The sequence below is a fragment of the Gymnoscopelus microlampas genome (genome assembly GCF_963454915.1).
Source record: "Gymnoscopelus microlampas genome assembly, chromosome: 12".
NCBI lineage: Eukaryota > Metazoa > Chordata > Actinopteri > Myctophiformes > Myctophidae > Gymnoscopelus > Gymnoscopelus microlampas.
In genome coordinates this window covers 27,719,943-27,741,988 of record NC_139949.1, presented here as the reverse complement: position 1 = coordinate 27,741,988, position 22,046 = coordinate 27,719,943, and the positions used below count along the sequence as shown (strand labels likewise).

Genomic DNA, 22,046 nt, shown 5'->3' with positions numbered 1-22,046 from the left:
TCATTTATCTTGGCGACTACTGCTGGGATGACATCAGCGCCCGCCTCACAAGCCTGGTGGCTGTTTGACCTCTAAATATGTCTCTCTCTGTCTCTCTTAGCTTCCCCGACTCCATTACGGTGTGTTCTGTGCACCGTCTCTCAACAGCAGTGTGATGCGTTTGACTCCCTACAACAGTGATCAGTTGGGGAGAGTGTCTCTCCCTCTGGAGGGGAAGCTAATAATATCACTTCTAGTTAAAGACTAGTGCTGGTTTAAAAAAAAAAAGAAAAACCTTCATTGCAGCTTTAAAAAAAAAGAAAAACCTTCATTGCAGTTTAATGACTCTCTACTCCACTGAGGATGAGATTTGTCACCACGGGTCGATAGCATGGCTCCTTAGTCACTTGGCTAGTGGCTGCCTGAAACAACGCATCGTGATCCGGTAGTTCAGTAAACCGCAGTCATGGTTCACGGCACGCTAAATGTTTTTTGAACCATTGTATCAGTGATGCACGTGACCTAATGAACAGCAAAGGCACCCCACACACAATGCGTATGCTTCAGGCATCAGCTGTGTTTTTTCTCCTTGTTGCATCCACCGAGCTACGCATGGAGACAGGTGCGTGTTTTCACCGTTCAAATCTTTCATCTCCTCTCTAGCTTGGCCAAGCGTAGCGGCACAAGGAAGGGCTGACTTTCATCCAGCTCCATCTCTTCCACCCCCGCACCGCTCTCCCCCCCCTCCTCGTCACCTCTGCCAAGCTTGGTTTACCGTGCGGCAGAGCGCTCCTCCGGCAGGCAGCAAGCAAGCCCTTCTCCAGGATGTGACCTCATAAAAGGGCGCAGAGAGAGAACGTAATGAACTCCCAGCCCATTACACTGATCTGAACACATTTGACATGTCTTCGGGGGAGCCAGAGAAGAGATGGAGCCTCGGAGAGAAAGAGGAGGATGAACGGGTGTCGGCAGGGGTGGGATGGGTGTGCGGAGGGGGAGGAAAACGAGCGAACCGTTTCCATAATTTGTGCCGTATTTGATCTCGCTCGCCCAACTACAAGCACACAGGCCTGGGGGTTATATGGTGTGTGCACTTGCTGCAAAAAAAGCTCATGTGGGGGAGGGCGGAAGTGAGCTTGAATTTAATTAAACCTAATGTGATCAGCCAAAGCTTGATACTATGTTGTGTGCTGCAGCCCGCACTCCCCTCCATGTAATGTAAATGACCCTAGTTCTGTTGTTGTTGTTATTGTTAAATGGCAGTTACTTCTCACTTGGCAGTCAATCCATTCTGTGCTGAGCCCAGTGGATGTTTCATAGTGAGGTATTACGCTTAGAGGCGTTCAGTATCCAGCTTGATGGTATGAATTATATCCTGGCCCACAAGTGGTGCAAGGCGTATATTTTATGCTTTTACCACTGAGTGTTTTGGTTTACACATCAAACTGCATTGCTTCTGTAGAGAACCTCCTTTTCTCTTTTAGTTCCTAACCTTTGATCACTATACCGGCAACTATCGATTATTTTCTTAATTCATCAAATTATTCTAGCCATTACATTTTCGATAAATCAAATAATAAAGAAGCATGTTTTATTTTATTTGGATAAACCTTGATTTTCTATCTACAAATATATTTTGTATTTTTTTTTCAATTTGGTGATTTCTGATAATTGATTTATTCAATGAACTATTGCAGACAATAGACAAGGGTCTATTTTAAGGAACTCCCTCTGCCTTCATCCCCTTTCCACTAAAAGGTCTTCAGCATATCATGGCCACCATATAGTATATTGGGTATCTCTCGCGCACTTCCTGATCATACTGAGCCTCAAAATTCCTGACTGGTTCCTTTGAAATGTCGGAGGGATGTGAATGATGATGCCCAGCGCCTGCAGGTCAGCTTCATCGGATGATGCCTCATCCCCGGGCCGTCTCCACTGGAAGACTGCTAATGTATCTCGTCTTTTTTTCTTCTTTTTTCTTTTTCTCTCTCGCCTCTTCTTTTTCCTCTCTCTTGTCTCCCTCCATCCTGGAAGCTGTGCTCTGGCCCAGCCACAGGATCGATACTCGGGGACAGAGGCCATCCAGTCTAGTAATGACACACACTGGAAGAGCTGAGCGGAGAGGGACATTAACAAATGGTCACTCGCACACCCACCCAGCCACTCTCCTCTCTCCGCCATTTATATTCACCCCCCTTCCACACAACAAGCTCTGTGTGTGTGTGAGTGTGTGTGTGTGTGTGTGTGTGTGTGTGTGTGTGTGTGTGTGTGTGTGTGTGTGTGTGCGTGTGTGTGTGTGTGCGCGTGCGCGCATGCATGCATGCCCGTGCGTGAGTGCGTGCGTGGGCATGTGGGTTTGGGTGTGAGGGACTGTAATGAGTTTTCCAGATGTGCAAAGAGACAGGGTGTGTGTGTGTGTGTGTGTGTGTGTGTTTCTGTACACTGTATATACCGGTATACATACATATTATATACATACTGTATACAGTATATTGTATACACACATACATGAACTGATGTGCTAATGCCTCCATGGGGCACATGCATTATGCATGTTGTGTGTTTTGATATAAGAGCGTTCTATAGGCAGACTGAACAGCTCTGTGGATGACTCCCGCACGGCTGTGCAGTGGAGTGTGTTAGCCATGGAGTGGCCCTTTTATAAGGCTGTGTTTATGGGCTCTCAGAGGCCGCCGCTTGCCAATAATTGGCGTCTGTATTGCTCTGTAAGTATTTGGCGAGCCGCGCGGGACAGACTGGGTCCAGTGGCAGCAGAAAAGGTCAGACCGCTGCCGCTGATTTGGCTGGGAGCGCAGGGATGAGGAAGGGGGATCGGGGTGGGAGTGATACTGGATTGCTTTTTGATTGTGCCACCTCCCTAAGATTTGAAAATGAACCGATGCTGAGCGGCTTTCTCTCCTCCGTCTTCATCCCATCCCGTCCCCACTTCCTTTCCCCTCTATATTTCTCCTCCGACCAGTGATCCTGAGTCCATTCGGCCTGAACGGCACCCTGACCGGCCAGTCGTTCAAGCTGTCGGACCCTCCCACCCAGAAGCTGATCGAGGAGTGGAACCAGTTCTATCCCATCAGCCCCCGCGCCAAGGAGGGCGTGCCACCGGAGGACAAGGCGGAGGACATGGACTGGGAGGACGACTCGCTGGCCTCCGTGGAGGTCCTCGTCGGTAAGGAGGGCACGCTGGTCAGCCAATACTCTGCCTTCTCTGAACATGCTCTGACTCACCTGTGATGGATTGTTATTTTCAGTGGTGGAAGAAGTACCGAAAGTTGCAATACCGCTATGTAGAAATACTCTGTTACTCTGTTAAGTCAAAATCCTGTATACATTTTTTTGCTCACATTTTTCAAAAACAATCTCACAACGCGTTATGAGCTTATAGATCGGCTATTTTTGAATAGCCAAAGTATATAGGGCATAAGCGGCTAATGTATGTTTTGTAATAATAATGTAAACCTGCAAAGTAACTAGTGACTAAATAATAAATTATTGTAGTGGCGTAAATAGTACAATATTTGTTTCTGAGATGTAGTGTAGTAGAAGAAAATGGCAATACTACCATTAAAGTAAAAGTACCTCAAAATTTTACTTAACCCATTAAGACCGGGAAAGCATCTGTCATTTTAGATTTTAACCACTTTGACCCTTATTTTATACTTTGGCTATTTCTGAAAAATCGGGAAAATGTTTGCAAATCTTTGAAATATATGTTTTTAAATTTGTAAAATATTTTGTTCCAAGATCCTCCAGAAGCAAAGATTTGAGTTACAAATGTTCGCTTCAAAAAATATATATATAAAGATTTGCACAAATCTTCGCGATTTTATGCCAAAGAAATAAAAAACTAAAAATGACACAGATGCGTTCCCGGTCTTAATGGATTAAAGCACAGTACTCGAGTAAATGTACTTAGCTACTTCCCCCACTGCTGCTAATCTCCAGGTGGTGTGCGGATGGTTTACCCAGCCTGTCTGGTACTGGTGCCTCAGTCCGACATCCCCGCCGTGGCCCCCTCGGGGTCCTCCCACTGCACCGCTGTCTACTCGGGTGGCCACCAAGTGCCTGTTTCCCAGCGAGAGCCCGCCATCTCCTCCGTCACCCTCACTCCTCCCACCTCGCCTGAGGAGGCGCAGACAGGTACCACCGGTATGTATGTAGGGCTGTCAACCATCATGAAATGCTATTTAGATGATTCATTGTCATACAAATAAATGCGATTGATGATGGAATTGTTGTTTTTTGGCGTTTGGACATTGGAAAATATAAATGCAAATTTTATTTCTGTTTGCCTTTTTTAGGCTTTGTTAACCACAATTGCACTGGGCAGATATGACAAATAACTTCAATATACAAAGAATTGACCGACAATAATACCAATAATCAAAATAAACAATGTACTATGGTCAAAATAAGCCATTTTGATAATTTTATACTTTCACTTTTTTTTTTGAATAATGGAAATAGCAGATCTACAAGCTCACAATGCGTCACATGGTGGGCCATTGTGAGCTTGTAGATCTGCTATTTCCACAGTTTTTCTAACTGTATGAACATTTTCCAACATGGAAACGATTATTATGACGATTATGCAAAATCATTTCAATTATCTCAAATAATTGCAATCAGGTTATTATGTAAAAATTGTGACAGGCCTAACTGGTGTGCTCAACGTGAAGTTTAAAAACAATTACATGTTCCACAGCCTGTTTGTAGAATTGTTGGTGACAACTTAATGTGTCTCTGATTATTATTTGCAGTCGATTTTCTATTAATTTTCCTTTTCTAATTATATTTCTTTGTTTTGCATTTAAAAAAGCCAATTTAGGGCTGTCTAGAATACCTTTTTTCCAGGCTTCAGATATTCTGCACATACTCCAAGCGAATATCCGAATTGTTGTTCTAAATGAATTCGTCAATAAATCAAATCAAGGCTCTTTGTGGTGAGATTCTCACATCGACAAAACATGAATTTGTCCTATTTTCTGTGTAAAACCAGGAAATGCCAGCTTGAGAAAGTTGCTTTGCAGTTGATGATCTATTAAGAAAGATAATCCTCTTAGTTACACCAATTTCTTTCTTGAGTTGTGTTGTTATTACTGGGTAATTGCCTAAACAATTCACCTATAAACTGCTTCACAAGAACAATGTTGGTGTGAGAGATTCACATGTGTACAAAAATGCACACACATATTAACTATACACTGCAGTGAGGTATTGTCTCTACAATTGAATGTGAAAACTACATACTGTGTAGACTATTTATTGTTGATGATCTATGCATGTAGAAAAACAAATTCTGCTATGCTAGTTACGCCAACAATGTTTTTATGAAGCAGTTTTGTTCATTGAGGTGAAGCATTTATAAAGATTTCTATGTCCGTTTAGCCAAAGGGAACAACAAGCCCAGACAGTCACTCCCACACAACACTAGCCAAAACACCCACAAGCAGCCAGCAGCAGATAAACATGGGATGCACTTCTCGTACGAGCATCCGAATATTAGGGCCAGCCTTAAACAATTTCTTTTTTTTACATGTACTATGTTGTCTTCTGTAATATGAGATCAGACATTTACAGCAAAACATAACTATAATTGATAACATAACTTTGTGCACATCAGCAGCTCATGTTTACATTATGTATTGATGTCAAGGACCATGGCAAAATTCTGTACGTAATCAGCACATTTTGTGTGTGAAAATAACTGAGCTGATTTGTTTTTAGACGTTGTTTTCATAAGATGTTGAGCTGATATAATTATATTTGCAATGTTGCCAAGCTGCCCACTAACCACACACTCCGCCCTCCCTCCACCAGTGGATTCCCACTCGGCCCAGAAGTGGGTGAGGCTGTCTTCATCAGCGGATGGCTTCAGCGCAGACAGCACCAGCCACCATGGGGGCAAGATCCCACGGAGGCTAGCCAGCCAGATGGTGGAGCGGGTCTGGCAGGAATGCAATATCAACCGAGCCCAGAACAAGTAATGTTGCACACACCCAAACACGCACACACGCACACGCACACGCACACACACACACACACACACACACACACACACACACACACACACACACACACACACACACACACACACACACACACACACACACACACACATAACCACTTTCCACCTGGTGTCCCTATTTTTTGGGCAAAGGTGTATTCATTTTTATTTTTTTGCAGATCTACAAGCTCACTACACATTGTGAGCTTGTATTATCAGCTATTTTCACTGCGCAAGACAAAGTATAAAATAGGGCTTACCAAAAAATTACAAAAACTAGCAGTGGCTTAAAACTGCTGTTTGCAAAGTGCTTCTTCTGACGTTGCTTTTCTCTCCTCAGACGCAAGTTCTCAGCGACGACCAACGGTACCTGTGACGAGGAGCTGAGTGAAAGACTAGGATCCTGGGATTTTGTGGAGAATTCGCAGAGGTCGAGCTGCAACTGCTCCAGGTGAGCGGCATGACGTCACGGCCTGGAGTTGATTAGCGCGGACGGACGCGCTCGTACCCTCAGTGATGTTTAACCCATTAAGACCGGGAACGCATCTGTGTGTCATTTTTAGATTTCTTAGGCTATTCAAAAATAGCCGATATACAAGCTCAAACCGCGTGCCGTGCTATGAGCTTATAGATCTGCTATTTTCTGAAAAATCTTTGAATATATATTTTTTAAGCGAACATTTGTAACTCAAATCTTTGCTTCTGGAGGTCCCTGGAACAAAATATTTTAGCAAAAAGTTTCACAATATTTCAAAAATAGTAGATCTACAAGCTCATGCCGCGCAGCTTGTATATCTGCTATTTTTGAAAAGCCAAATAAATCTTAAAATGACAGAGTTGCATCCCCGGATTGAATGGGTTAAAAGATGTTGCACAGATGTTCGCACAGCTCAGACAGGGCTCTGGAGCTTTTGGCTCAGCAAAAATGATGTCTGCAACCCCATTGCCCTGGAGTTGCGACAAGGATATTATTCTTCATATTCTTCAATTCATCACTATCTTGACTAAGTGACAGCCATGCCGGGGATTGAAAACCCCTCGCTTGTGTGTGTTTCTGGAAGGCAAACATTTTATTCCCCCACACTGATGGGAATAATGCGAGAGAGAAAGAATAGTTTGACCTCCGATGGGACACTTTAGGGACACAGCTACGCTAAAAGGAGATCGTACGGGTCTACACGGGCCTAATGCTGACAAATGAGCCAGTGGCGTGTGGGAGTGGGCTAATATGTGCTGGTGTAGTTGTCGCCTTGCCTTCTCATCTCCTAGGATGGAGACAGGCGCAGTCGTATAGTAACAGTTCCACTCTTACTATACGACCGTGGAGCTCAGAAAGGGAAAGGCTATAGTCAGCACAAACCCACTCTGCTGTCTGTCTGTGCTCACAATCACACACTCACCCAAATACTCTGGCACATTATTTACTGCCTGACACCTTGCACCCCGAGGCTGCATGTTACTGTGTACATGCGGGCGTGTGTTTGTCAGCTGGAGATACGTGCATGTGTTGTTATGGTTGAATGGGTTTGCCTGGGTCTTGTACCAGAACTCGGATTTTCTTTATTAAAGGTGCTGTAAGTGATATTCTTTTGTTAAAATAAGTGTTCAATTGCTCTATATTCCCATAGTAATCATTGCTATAGGGTCTTTGGTTGGAAACAGTGGTCTCCCTGTCTCTCCAGTTCTTTAGTTAACAGACAATACTTACATTTTCAGGTCATCAGCATACCAATTTCATTCAATCCGGAGAGAGAAGTTATGCAGAATACAGGATAAACAAGTGAATTAAGAAGTGATGAAACCAAACAATTAGGAAACAAAATTGTAACTGGAACACTATAAAATTGAAGATGATAAATGCCCCCCCCCACCCGAAAATGTATTTTCTGTTTACTAAAGAGCTTTAGAGACGGAGAGGCCACTGTTACTGAACACTCTATAGCAATGATTACTTTCAGAAAATAGAGCTTTAACTTTTTAATAAAATCCTTTTGTTTGAACTAAAACGTATTACACTGCCCTGTCACAGTAGCAAAAAACTCAGTTTGTAGGCCAATGTTGTCCATGCCAAATACTCAATCTAATCTGGGAGCTTTAGGGACCTCCATTCTTGTGCTGACTCCTAAAAAGGGGCTACAAATTAATTGACTGAACATAGTCAATTCCAGAACCAGGTATTATTAAGTTGGACTAGGCATGGTTAGACCTCCATTGGGGAATTTCTGGTACAAGGCTACCTTTCCACCCAATGCAGACAAGTAGACATGGCTGGCCCAGGGCAGACTGGGCCACTTATATGGAGCATGTTAATTTGTTGGAGGCTGCCCAGCTCTTTAGGTGACATTGAAAAGGGAATCCCTGGGCAGCCACCAAGTTTTAATTTCCCATTGGCTTGGCGTCTGTGTGTGTGTGTGTGTGTGTGTGTGTGTGTGTGTGTGTGTGTGTGTGTGTGTGTGTGTGTGTGTGTGTGTGTGTGTGTGTGTGTGTGTGTGTGTGTGTGTGTGTGTGTGTGTGTGTGTGTGTGTGTGTGTGTGTGTGTGTCTGTGTGTCTGTGTGTCTGTGTCTGTGAATGTGTTTATCCTGCCATGTAGTTGTCTGTACACAAATATCCATTAAAGGAGATTAGAATAGCCCTGTACCACCTTCTAGTCCTCTCAGTGGTCGCCCAGACATATATAGACTTAGGAATCACTGATTGCTGTCAGGGAGTGAAGGCTGTTCAAAATAAATACAGACATCACTGTTCTGGTATTGGCGCGCTCCAGCTAACAAGCAGCCAGTACTGCTGACACGCATACACACATTGAGAACACAAACGTAGACAGACAGGAGGAGCAGACGCCTCCTCACAGCACTTTGAGGAGGCTTCCTTCCTTAGGAGGAAGGATAAGGACACTTTCCAGGTGTTCTAGATCAACATGAATGCATTGTCAAGGTCAATGCCACATGTGTGTGAGTGTGTGGGCAGGTGGGGGGACGGGGACGGGGCTGTTCTCAGGGTTTTTTCATAATGAAACACTTGTCTACTAGCTCTTGAACTCAGATGGCCTAGTCATGGCATTACTCAGAAATAAGTGTTTTTCCACTAACCTAAAGGTAGGGTGTGGATAGTGGTACGGCAACAGCAGCAGCTGCAGAGGTGTAGTTGGTTTACTGGGAAGCATGGAATCTGTCTGTCTGTCTGTCTGTCTGTCTGTCTGTCTGTCTGTCTGTCTGTCAGTTAGTAGGGGTGTGCCGATATATATCGTCCCGCGATATATCGCGATACGTTTTCGTGATGTTATGTATCGTTTTGGCTTTTTATTTTTTTTATTTTTTGTTGTTGCAATAATGATAATGCAAAAACAGAGGTATTTGTTTGCATTTTGTTTCCCATATATTTTCATACGTTTTTTTCCCCCCCCATATATTTTCATAATAAAAAAGTGCCATATATCGTATTGTATCGATATCGTGAGCCCAATATCGTGTATCGTATCGTATCGTGAAATGAGACACCCCTAGTCAATAATGGTGAGATCTAGATCCCTCAGTCAGCCTAAAGCACAGAGCCTTGATAAGACACAGTATGGCTGAGTAGAACCCAGTCAGAACAGCACAGCCTTCGTAAGGCAACAAGGTTAGACAGTAGCTGAGGAATGTACAGTACATAACCGAATGGCTGCTAGATGGCAGAGCCAGATGACATCTATTATTGACACAGGACTTTCATTATTCCTTTAAGGGTTTGTTTGTTTGTTTTTTTGTGTTTATTTTCCATTGTCCGATGTAATTGATATATGTTTAAAACAGTTGACTCTTCAGGACATCTCTGTGCCATCATGGGACATGTCCATAATGCTGTATATCCACGCATTTTAAATGTGTGCCAACAAATCGATCAATTCTCTGACGTATTTCCACTTCTTGTCTTTTCCCTTGTGCACACAGACACAAAGCAGTGAAGCAGCGGTCAGGCAGCACCCCAGGCCAACCCCCGTCTGCAGGACAGCCCTCCCAGCCCCCCACCAAGCACAAGGCCGGGGGAGAGAAGCCTGAGAAGGGCGACAAGCAGCAGAAGAGACCCCAGACGCCCTTCCATCACCGCAGCCTGACCAGCGATGACGCCTCCATGGAGAACGAGGCTGCAGCGGGCCAGAGGCTCACCATGAGGGGACAGGACGGGGGCCGGTTCACCGGCATCCGTTCCACTGACGTATCAGCCATCTCCAAGCCCCCCCAGCTCCACAGCGGAGGCGGCGGCACGGGGCCGTCGGAGCAGTCCGGCTCGCCTCAACCTCCCCCGCTCAGCCCCCACCCTTGCGAGCGAGGTGAGGAGCAAGGGGAGGGAATGAAGAACCCCTCCACCCCCAACAGCCAGCACTTCTACCAGCCGCCCCCTGAGCCCTGCCTCGTGGGGGCAAAGGGCGGCGGCGACGAGCCCGGAGGGGGGCTTGAGGGCATGGCCCAGCACTTCCCCCATCACCACCACCACCAGAACAACAACAGCAACCACCATAATCATCATCATACGGGGCTGGGCGCCTACCCCGAGCCTCCGGAGCCCACCGTGTACGTGGGGGCAGCGGTCAACTTGGAGGAGGACAGCTCCCATGCTCCCTGGAGGTTCTTCAACCTTCCCCGGAGGAAAGAAGCAGAGTTGCCCACGCCGCTGCTGCCCGGGGACAAGCTGAGGGACGAGGCCGCGGTGGGACAGGACGGCCTGGTGTCCATCACAGAGTGAGTGACATCCTGTCAGTCAGCCAAGCTACTGGTTTCCATGGCTTCTGGAGAGCGTAGAAAATTATGCAGAAGAGGCTTTAGTCCAACCGGTGTGGATCTGTTGAAGAACATACCAATATTCTGAGAAAGGGTGGGGATGGAAAACCGGCACTCTTTCCCTCTACCTCTCGAAAGCCCCCTCACACATACACACCTCCCGCCTCATCCCCCCCTCACTCCCCCAGCCTCAGAATGTTCTGTGTAGCACTACAGACACACACAGCATGTTAATCTCTCGCTATGTGCCCTTTTGACATCATACGTCACTAATGTGCAGGGCAAGCAGTACGCATTGATTCCCTAACACGCTGCGTACACATGCATGCATGCGCTCTCATGCACATGCACGCACTGGACCACGGGGGAGATGTTGAGGAAGAGCAGGGGTAGATGAAAACATGCCTCTGCCCTGTTGTTGTAATGACCTGTGTTAAACTCCCTCCATTGATGGAAATGCTGCCCTCTGGCTAACTGGGGAGCGCACTTTGGAATGGGCTCAGTTGGGAGCGTGGCTATCGTCCTGGAAGGCATCATGAGTTAGAATTTGGCACTGAAACAGAAGCGGTAGCCCCCTTTTGTATCGTGCTAGCAAAGTGTTATGTGAGGCATGCATGGATGGCGGGGCCGGGGGACTTGTCCTGTCCAGTGGGTGGAGAAGCGGGCCCGACTGGCTAACAGTCCGCTGAATGGCGGCAACGGTGGGAATTAACGCTGGGGTTGTGCAATCCCGAGGGGCGGGCTGCTGGGCAGGACTATTCTGGAGTGCTGTAATCCTCATGACCACGGCTTTGAATGGTCACTAATCTCTGGCCCAGGCAACTGCGCACTGTCACCTCACACCAGAGCTGTCCAGGCACAATGAGAGAGGGGAGGGGTGGGAAGAAGAGGAGGGGAGAGGGGTGAGAGGGAGAGAGAGAGGGGGAACGTAAGATGGGTCAATCCCTCCCTGCTCCGACAGAGCGGCCAGTAGTTTTCTGTGTTCACTCGACGTCCCTCCCCTTCATCTCTATGGTAGTGGTGAGGAGCAACAAGTAGGTCACAGTCATAGTTACATCAGTTTCTAATGAGCCACACTGCACACATACTATGAATGTGTTTATCTGAGGTGTATGACCAACCAGTACTGAAAGTCACTCTGCTATTTGTGTGAGACGCTGTTTACGCTAAGCATTAATGCCTGTTGAGTTGTCAAAATGCTTTCTGAAATCTAGTTGTAAAAACGCAACAAAGATGCATTATATCCAGATTTAAATCAGATTGAAGAGGTGGTCTGAGAAAGCTGATTATAATCTGCTTTTCAATGCGTCTACAATGCCTTTACACATTTTTATCTGGTTAGACACAATCACCTAGCATTAAAAGGCACCTTGAGTAATCAGATTGCAAATATAAACAGGCTCTTAAAAAGGGCGATAGTGGTGTAAAAACAGCTGTGTGTGCCACACAACCAGCAGCTCTTTGACAATCACGTGCACAATATCATACAATCCTCATCACTTCTCTGTCTTATCAACAGACTGATGTCTACAACCAAGTGGCCTCTGAAGGTGTCAGAGGAGCGTGTTCAGATGTACCGGGCTCGACAGAACCAGTACCTGGCCGCTGCCATTGTGGACGGCGACCACGAGCCGGAGGTGGACCCCTACGCCTTCGAGGAAGGGGACGTCAAGTTCACCTTTTCCAACAAGAAGGACAAGGCAGGCGGTGAACGTGAGCCTGGCAAGAAACACAAAGTAAGTGGCTACCGTGCCTGAGGGCTGCAGGTTTGATTCCCGTTACAGCCTTGCCCATGTTCCTGCTGAAGCGCCCTTGAGCTGGACACACGCCAATCACTAGCTGCTTGCTCATTGTCAATCAACCAGGAGGATAATGAAGCCGTCAAATGAAGTGCCTCACACTTGACCTGTCCTTCAGTACCCTGCTCCTCCCACACTGTGTGGAAGGAGGAGGGGGGGGGGGAAGGGTGATGGGGCCTCATTATTAGGACCCAGGGAATGGGGGGAAGTAGAATATAGGCCATATGCCGGTGTGTTTGGCAAAATACTTTGCTAAAAATAACAGGGCGACTGCTTTCCACACTCTCTCTGCGTAAATGCTAACTGAACAGGAAACTTAGCCCCCCTAGCTGCCATTGTTAGCGGAGCCCAAGGGATGACCACATAGTTAGCCCCTCTAATTTCCTCCAAGTTGTTTTGTTTTTCCTCTTGGACCTGGACTCTCTCTCCCTCCCTCCTCCCCCCCGCTCCGCTCTGCTCTGCCTGTGGGGCTGTTGTGTGAGCACTGGCTCCGTTTCCAGGCCAGGCCACCTGTTAGCTGTGGATCGCCCTCAGCATTTGGAAGAAGAACGTGAGTGCGAGTTTGTGTGCCACTGTGCGCTCAATCTGGCTTCATGTTTGCAGAAACCTTCACAGAGGCTCGGATTCAATACCGAGAAACAAACCTGGCTTACTGAACCATTAAGCTCAAAGAGCACTCTCCACTTCAACCACCCCCCAAAATCAACCCTCCCACCCCTTAGGGTAGCTTTCATCCCTTTGTTGTGTGCTGGAATTTAAGGGTGAAGAGAGTAGACTCATACTGCATGTACTCCCAGGGGCCAGTGTATATGTGGTGAACCCCGTCAGCTGGTGGATTGTGTGTGTGTGTGTGTGTGTGTGTGTGTGTGTGTGTGTGTGTGTGTGTGTGTGTGTGTGTGTGTGTGTGTGTGTGTGTGTGTGTGTGTGTGTGTGTGTGTGTGTGTGTGTGTGTGTGTGTGTGTGTGTGTGTGTGTGTGTGCGTGCGGTGTGTACGTACGCGCGGTGTGTACGTGCGCGCGTGAGCGTGCTGTCTCACCCTGTCACTTCAGACAAGCTTAATTTGCCACAAAACAGTTTTTCACTCATATGTTTTTAATCAGCCATTCCTGTGTGTGTCAGCTCACCTCAATAGCCCCGGATGATTCCTTCTATGTCATGTTTATGTTTTTCGATGTCACAGTTTATTTTCCTGAAAAGTCATGTTTTTTATTGAGCCCAACCAATATATTCGTTTTGCCGATATACTGTATCTGACATTATGTAGACATCTGTAGAATTTATGCAGCCATGTTTTTTAAACACGCTATTATAGCCGAAAAATTTGAAAGGTTTTGATTATTTTTTTTTAAATAGCAGATGTACAATAGCAGAGCTTTTGATCAACATTTTTTTTTTACATTTTGAATAGCACTTAAGTGGTTAATTAAGATAAAGTTCTCTTCAATAAATTGAATAGAATTTTTTCAAATTAATTAGAAGATTTTGCACCAACAATCTGGCATCAGTCGAACTCTAATTTTGGACACACAAGGTTTCCGGCCAATATGTCAGCTGAATGTATGTGAATGGACCATAATAAATACCATGTCAATTTCATTTCTAAGTAATGACATTGCAAGAGTTAAAATAAAAATGTGAAGTTAAATCTCCCGCTGTGGACCGTTCTCTAAAGTCAGCCAGGGACCATGTTGGAATGAAGTGTTCTTAGTCTCCTTTATCCTTTAAATAAAATCAATCAATCAATCAATCGTCGTGCCGATGTCGTCACCTTGTGCCTCAGTGGAGCATTGGAATAGAATAATAGACTACAGGCAGTAATGCAAAGCTGGAATATTCACACACACACACACACACGTGCGCGCGCACACACACACACGCACGCACGCACATCCATCCATCCAGTTTTCCACTTAAAGCCGTGCTATTGATAGGGGTTGAGACATCATTAGCACCTATAGTATGTTTTTATGGCCTGGCCTGGCCTTTGTGTGTATTTTGTGTTGCGTATTGGTCCTTCAAGAGAAGAAGATTAACCCCCCCACACACACATACACACACACACACACTCCCCCCATTCCTGTTACACAAAGAAAAGCCCTGAAGCGTATATTGCAATCAATGGCTAGAACATAGCATTCCCATTCCCTGGCTGTAAGTGGTGCACAGCACACAGCGTACTACACACTAGGCCCCATCGCAGGAACACACTCACAGTTGGAGTAAGAGCCCTCCCCTGATATCCTCATATTGACATCTGGGCGGTAGCATTAGAGGCCATTTTTCAGATCGTGATTTTTCTCTCCGACGCACGCTGGAAATCTAATTTTCCACAGCAGAGCCCCCCCCCCTCCCAAAGAAAAAAAAAAGCACTGTCCTTGGAGAGAGAGTGGTCCCCAGGCTCCTGTGTAATTTGACTGGCTTCAGAATGGGGTCTGCCTGTTAGTTTGGCAGATGTCCCGTTGGTCTCAGGTAGCACAAGCTTTATTTCTTCATTCGTTTTAGATTAAGTTTGACCCGTGAGCGCTACCCCCCCCCCCCCCCCTCCCCCCAGACTCCAGTCTATGAGTTTGATCAAAAATTGTTAGATACTGGTCTGGCAGAAATTCACTTTTTGCCATTGCTGTACAATGAGTGAATCTGTTCCCTCTGTTTCATTTAATTGTACCTTTCTCACACAGGGAGAAGACGGAGCAGCCGGTCCATCAGACGGTAAGACTGCTCTTTTATTTCTACAACCTGACCCTTTGGCTTGCTATGTGGCAGGGCTGTTGTGTCTTACAAGCGCACACACACACACACACACACACACACACACACACACACACACATGCACACGCGCATACAGTCTTTCTGTCGGTGGTATGGACAGTGACAGGCCTCTGATATGGTACATGATTATTCACCAAATCTATTATGCAATTTAAACACTTATACATACAGACAACACTTATGTATTGTCTGTATGTAGTGTGTGCGCTCATGCCACAGGTTTTTTTCCGCTGCATTCTGTAGAACACCCACTCCCCTAGGTTGACTGAATTGAGAGTGAATGGGAGGCAGACAGGTAGCACTACTAGTCAGAAGACTTTTTCCTCTTCCAGCAAGTTTCCAAATAAAACATCAGCCCCTCAGAACACTTATGGCACCACTTGATAAGCTCTGATATAGACCTCTCCACAGTGTTAGGAGCCAAGTGGTTGTGCGGCTAAACCAAACCCTGTGTGTGTGTGTGCTCCATGTCTCTGCAGATGCTCAGCGGGCAGCCGCCAGCAACCGCATGGCCTCCACCAGCCTGATCCACGAGACGGACCTAGTGGTGTCCATCAATGACCTAGACAACCTCTTCAACTCAGACGAGGATGACCTGGCTGTGAGTATTAAAAAAATGCTTTGCTACCTGCAGAAGTGTCTGCACGTATGCGTGAGATATGTGAAAGTGCATGTTTTCCTTCGTGTGTGTGAGGCTGTTTACATATGTCTGTGCCAGTCGGAGTGATGTCTCCATGCTGCCCATCAACGGCTGTCAGATCCTTCTTCAGCCCACTGTGGTCTAATATAGTGGCTTAGATTCCAAACGGCTTTCCCAGCTCTGAGATGGATGGCTTCCAAACAGCCACTCCGTCACTACAACTGGCACAGCACTGCTGAAGCCCACTACATTGATTCCACAGTCACACACACACACACACACACACACACACACACACACACTGGCACACGCGCAGGCAGGTCTGCTGCACATTCATATACACAACACAAGGATGCAGTGTAAATGATCAAATTCAACAGAGGCCCCAAAATGCTTTGTATGCATGTCGTACAGTTCTAAATTGATCAGCTTTAGTCTTAGGCATTCACTATTGTAAGAATGAATGTTGAGTAACATCACTGAGAATCCTTTTACATGGTTTTCAAACGATCGTCTTTGATTGTTGAGGTTGCTAAAAAACACTTTTAACCTCTGTCGACAGCCTGGCTCCAGGCGAGCTGCAAATGGGACGGAAGACAAGTTTGGCTCCAAGGAACCAAAGCCAGCCACTCTGGACCCTGTGTCCTGCATCAGTATGTATTTCTGTCTGTCTCCGGCTGTCTTTTTTCCCAGTGCATCGATTCACTGCATGCATTCCCTTAATCCAAAGTTGGTTCGATGATTAGATTCCCTTAACCCCTCGAGCCCTCTGAATATTAATGATGATATAGTTTAATTGGAGACCACTTTAAGTTTGACATGTATTATTTCTCTGTACACAATGCCTGGTAAGTGGGATGGGATCAAATGCATTGATCTCTAATGAAAATGAAAGCTTTCCTTACTTCCAGCACCATTAGTGCTCCCCTTGTGCCTCGCCACCTAGTGGCGGAGAGCACAGCTGTATTTGTTTATCTTTGCATCCATGGTTTTTGGCACAGAACTGACATCTTAGTCATTGGAGCAGGTGCTACTGTCTCATTATCTCCTGTTTGACAGTCACATTGACATTGTTTTCTTTGTGCACTTATCAGTATAAACGTGCCATAATCTGTTGCTCAGTAAACATGGAAGACATAAATATGAAAGCCGGATTTAGGCATAGCCGGATTCGATGGTGTTTACAGCAGAATTCGATTTTAATTATTTAGCAATTTGAGCATGATTAATAATTTATGATCTCTGATTCAGGCAACACGGCAACATGTACTTTCCTACGACTAAACAGGCGTGCTGGTCGTACGGTACCACTGGTGTAGATGAATAAATGCATGCCAACCCAGGTCTAGTGTTTTCAACACAAAGCCTGTTTGTGAGATGCCTCCCATGATGCATCTGGCTATTATGAGGTGCCAATGCCGTTTGTACACAAAGCTTCTGTGAGGGGAAATTAGGGTGTTCAGTTGCCGCCTGACATTGTTCATCACTGCACTGTGCTATAATTTGGAGTTATCTTACTTTAAACAGACACTTGTACAATTCTGACCTGCAGCCTTTGTAGCTAAATCAGTTTGCTACAAAGCTTTTAAACACATTTTTACAGACTAGCTTTTATGCTTTAATAGCCTTTATTGCATTTATAACCCTTTTATTTAATATGCTATATGTTTAGAATGGTATTATTTCATCCGTTTTGCAACTGCAAAGCACTTTGTTTTAAAAGTTTCTATATAAATAAAGTTTATTATGACATATGTAGGTTCAGTATCTCTACTTGGAGAATCTGTCTCTAACAGCCCGTGTCTTTTCTCTGCTCCAGGCTCAGCAGACCTACACCAGATGTTTCCAACGCCTCCCTCGCTAGAGCAGCACATCATGGGATACTCTCCCATGAACATGTGCAGCAAGGAATACGGCAGCATGGAGCCCAACCAGGGTATGACCTCGCTGGATGGCACCTCTTCGCTCGGAGGCCACTTCAAGATCGAGGTGGAGGAGAGCTTCTGCAGCCCAAAGCCCTCTGAGATCAAGGTGAGGCTATGGCTTGCTTGATCTGTCTCCAGTCCACCACCGCTGTGGTTCTCAAAGTGGGCGTTATTGGCGTTTCATAAGCCGCAATGTTGTAGATCTCTTCTTTACTGCAAGATACACCCTCAATATATTCAGGTGTTGTTTAACTACTCTGGTCTAAACTACCTCACTACTGCTACTTTTATTGGACAGTCAGAACATAACACTAGGCAACATGCCAGTGGGACAAAATTTGTCCTACTGAACAAAGTTCCCTCTGTGTACCGAGCATCCAAAGTGTTGCTGTACCAGTGGCAACATGTACAATAAAAGGAGAGACACCGTCTAGCATTATGGATGTGTGCACACTGACAGTTTTTCAAGTTTACAGTACATAAAAGTAAAGGAGTTTTACATGCCCATGTGTGCGCGTGCGTGCGTGCGTGTGCGAGGAAGAGATTTTGATTGCTGTTTGTGATCATTAATGAGACCCAGAGTTCCAATGTGAAATTGTGTGACACGACATGTTTACTACCGGCATTTGCTTTATAGTATTACATTTTTATATATTGTATTAAATGTTTTATTATATTTAATTTAAAACGTTATAACAATCATGAACCGTTGATTGCAAAAGTTAATAATAAAACAGTAAAAAAATAACGTGTTTTTTAAACCGAGAAACCAAATTGTTTCTGTACGCTTATACCTCTATTGTATGTACAAGTACTTCACTGTGCTCATAGCCCTTGCTGTGCCTTCTGTCTTCCTCAGGACTATTCATTTGTGTACAAACCAGAGCTGTGCCAAGCATTTGTGGGCTGTTCGATGTTTGCCCCTCTGAGGACACTACCCAGCCAGTGTATGCCCCCCATCAAGCTGCCAGAGGAGTGCATCTACAGACCAAGCTGGACCATGGGCAGGGAACTGCTCAACCCTGTGCCGGTCATGGCCTACCTCAACAAGGACAGGTACAGCCATGTTTGTGCCACCGCTTTGAATGAGACTCAAATGGGACTTGTGCCAAATGAGAAAAAATAAGTATGTTGAGTTAGTTCCACAGCTTTGATATTTGATATAACTGCAATGGCAAAAGAAGATGAATGACAACATGACTAAACCCATGCCCCCACTATATATTATGAAGAGTTTGATGTGAAAGAGACCTATGTTGTTACAGTGCAAAGTTGCATCAAAACGTTGCACCTACACCTGTAGTTGTAGTAGGCTCATTCATGTTTACAAAGGGAGGCGTTGTATCAGTTTGACTAATCTATCTATCTCTCTCATCTCTTCCTCTCAGTCCACACACAGGTCTATCCCCAGGTCCCCCTTAGCAGGCTGCTTTGTTTCTCATGCATGGTTGCCGTAGGGGCGGAGTAGGGAAATGAGCATAAAATACCTTCCTGGTTGAAGATGAGGATTCTGTAAGGAGAGTGCTTAGATGATGTGCATGGTGGCTCCATGTCACCTCTCAGCTCATCCACCCACCCCCTTCCTTTAACTAAACAGGCAACACTTGTATGTCCTATGAGCAAACTTTGTATAAGTTTGTTCTGAGTTGACATTTCCTTACGTTGCAAATTGGTTTGTTATGGGTGTTAGTCTTGTTCTTAAGGCTGCAAGCCCGCAAGTTACCGTACATAAATGTATTATCTCCTGTGCAATGTTAACCTTGGGGACACGAAACATTACAAACCCCCCAGATCACATCCTCAGGCAAAAATATATCATCAGTCTGCCCGTATAGACCCTCGATGGTAGCAAGTTGTACAGCATTAACAGCACACACATGGTTTGAGCAATATATTATTACCTGGGATAATATATGGGCTGTGCAGGGAGAGACGAAACAGCCAGCCATGCAATAGGTACCTTACACACAGCAAAGACTGGCCATTAAAGTCCCAAAGTTTCAAAGGAGTCCTGGCATAAGGGACTCCCTTAGTTTTTTTAAAGGCCCCATAAGGCCCCATAATTGTCGTAATACAGTTTGCAAACGCCTGCCTTCCTTAACCTGGTTGGCTGCAGGAGAGAGGCGTGCAGGGACTCCGTTCTGATGGAGCCCTGCCAGGAGTCGGTTCCCACATACTCTGCTAGGGACAGGATGTGCTCCCTTCTCCCTCACACATACTCAAAGTCTCTCTCCCTCTCTCTCTCTCCTCACAGCTGCTTGCCAGCCCATAAATAGACCTTACCTCAGAGGGAACGCTTGTTGAAATGCTTGTCTCTCCCTTATGCTCTCTCTCTCTCTCTCTCTCTCTCTCTCTCTCTCTCTCTCTCTCTCTCTCTCTCTCTCTCTCTCTCTCTCTCCCTCTCTCTCGGTCTCTCACTCTCACTTACATTCTCTCTCGCTCTCTTTCTCTACTCTTCTCCTTTTTCCTGTTCTCACTGTCTACCACTCTGGTTCTCTCTTGTGTAAACATGTGTGCAGCGTGAGCCTACACTGCATTCCTCTTGCGGCGCACGTTGTCGTTGTCGCCCTGCTGTTCTCTTATTATTAGTTGACCTATTTACAGGAATGCAGTCGGAACAATAGGATGGTGCAAATGCAATATTTACATTTTAGTTGATATTTTAGCAGCATAATATCAGCGTTAGCTTTTTTCCCTTTTCCCCCGAAAACAAAATTAAGTAAACAGTGTAGTCTAGTGTGCATTTCTGCATTGTTTTTGTCAAATAAACATGTTGTTTTCCTGTTCCGTTATAGTTATTTTACCTTCTGCTTCATGAATAATTATTTTGTTAAGTGTTCTGTCTCACTCCTCTTTTCCTTTTCTGCTCTCTTCCCATACCCCCATCCCGTCACATTTTGTGCTGTCTCCAGTAACATCCCCAGTGTGGGCAGCACCATGGACCAGGACTACAGCCAGAGTTACACGCCCCAGACCCACACGCCCTTCATGTCCAACAGTGCGCCGCCCAGCAACAGCGGCGCTGGTATCCTGCCCTCCCCTGCCACGCCGCGCTTCTCTGCCCCGACCCCGCGTACCCCCCGCACGCCTCGCACCCCCCGCGGCCCTGCCAGCGTCCAGGGCTCGCTCAAGTACGAGAACTCAGACCTTTACTCGCCGGCATCCACGGCTTCCACGTGCCGGCCACTCAACTCGGTGGAGCCCGCCACGGTTGCGTCTGTCCCTGAGGCGCACAGTCTCTACGTCACGCTCATCCTTTCAGAGTCGGTGATGAACCTCTTCAAGGACTGCAACTTTGACAGCTGCTGCATCTGCGTGTGCAACATGAACATCCGCGGCGCCGACGTGGGCGTGTACATCAGCGACCCTGTCGGCGAGGCCGAGGAGCCTTGCGGCTGCGGTTTCAGCGCCGTGGTCAACAGGCACTACGGCAACGGCTCGGGTCTCTTCCTGGAGGACGAGCTGGACATCATCGGACGTAGTTCGGACGCGGGCCGCGAGGCAGAGAGGCGCTTTGAGGAGCTGCGGCACGCCTCGCTGGAGAGGACGGGCGCAGGTCGGGGCTCGGCCGAGCGTGTCCCAGACGAGCTGATCCTCCTCCTGCAGGACCAGTGCACCAACCCCTTTTCGCCCATCTCGGCCTCCTCGCCTGAGGCCGACGGGCCCCCACGGGGGCCGAGCGGAGGCATCAACGCACCTCCACCGTGCGTGAGGGTAGAGGAGAGGGACTACCACAGCGACTGCTACATGGCACTGGAGCACGGCAGGCAGTTCATGGACAACATGTCTGGGGGAAAAGTGGACGAGGCGTTAGTCAAGAGCACCTGCCTGCACCACTGGTCCAAACAAAATGGTAAGGTGATATCTGCATGTTATTAAAATACATTAAAATAAAATTAAAATACATGTGATGTTTTTCTTGTAAGGGAGTATTTTTTATAGATATTAGAGATCCCAGAGAAAAGGTTCTGGCGAGTTTTGAGCCCATGTTAATAAGGGTTCTGATTTATTTATTTGTTTTTATGTTTGTTATTCCAAGTTCATCCTCAAAGCTGCCCAGTTCACATGCTCTACTTATAGCAGTAGTTATGTTTAAGACACCTAAAGTCAACGCAAACTTGTATTTACAGATGTGCCACTTCAAAACTTCA

General features: G+C 46.2%; 1 protein-coding gene across 1 annotated transcript in view; it reads left to right on the top strand.

The window, feature by feature from the left end:
- The window catches only part of med13a (mediator complex subunit 13a), an 84,004-nt gene that overhangs the window by 48,224 nt on the left and 13,734 nt on the right, over nucleotides 1-22,046 (top strand). The window contains exons 5-16 of the mRNA XM_084074923.1: nucleotides 2,963-3,166; nucleotides 3,943-4,146; nucleotides 5,818-5,980; nucleotides 6,345-6,455; nucleotides 9,935-10,723; nucleotides 12,282-12,498; nucleotides 15,240-15,270; nucleotides 15,810-15,931; nucleotides 16,533-16,623; nucleotides 17,790-18,001; nucleotides 18,755-18,951; nucleotides 20,808-21,748. Of these exons, the coding sequence (XP_083931049.1) occupies nucleotides 2,963-3,166; nucleotides 3,943-4,146; nucleotides 5,818-5,980; nucleotides 6,345-6,455; nucleotides 9,935-10,723; nucleotides 12,282-12,498; nucleotides 15,240-15,270; nucleotides 15,810-15,931; nucleotides 16,533-16,623; nucleotides 17,790-18,001; nucleotides 18,755-18,951; nucleotides 20,808-21,748 (3,282 nt within the window). The remainder of the gene's footprint in view (nucleotides 1-2,962; nucleotides 3,167-3,942; nucleotides 4,147-5,817; nucleotides 5,981-6,344; nucleotides 6,456-9,934; nucleotides 10,724-12,281; nucleotides 12,499-15,239; nucleotides 15,271-15,809; nucleotides 15,932-16,532; nucleotides 16,624-17,789; nucleotides 18,002-18,754; nucleotides 18,952-20,807; nucleotides 21,749-22,046) is intronic.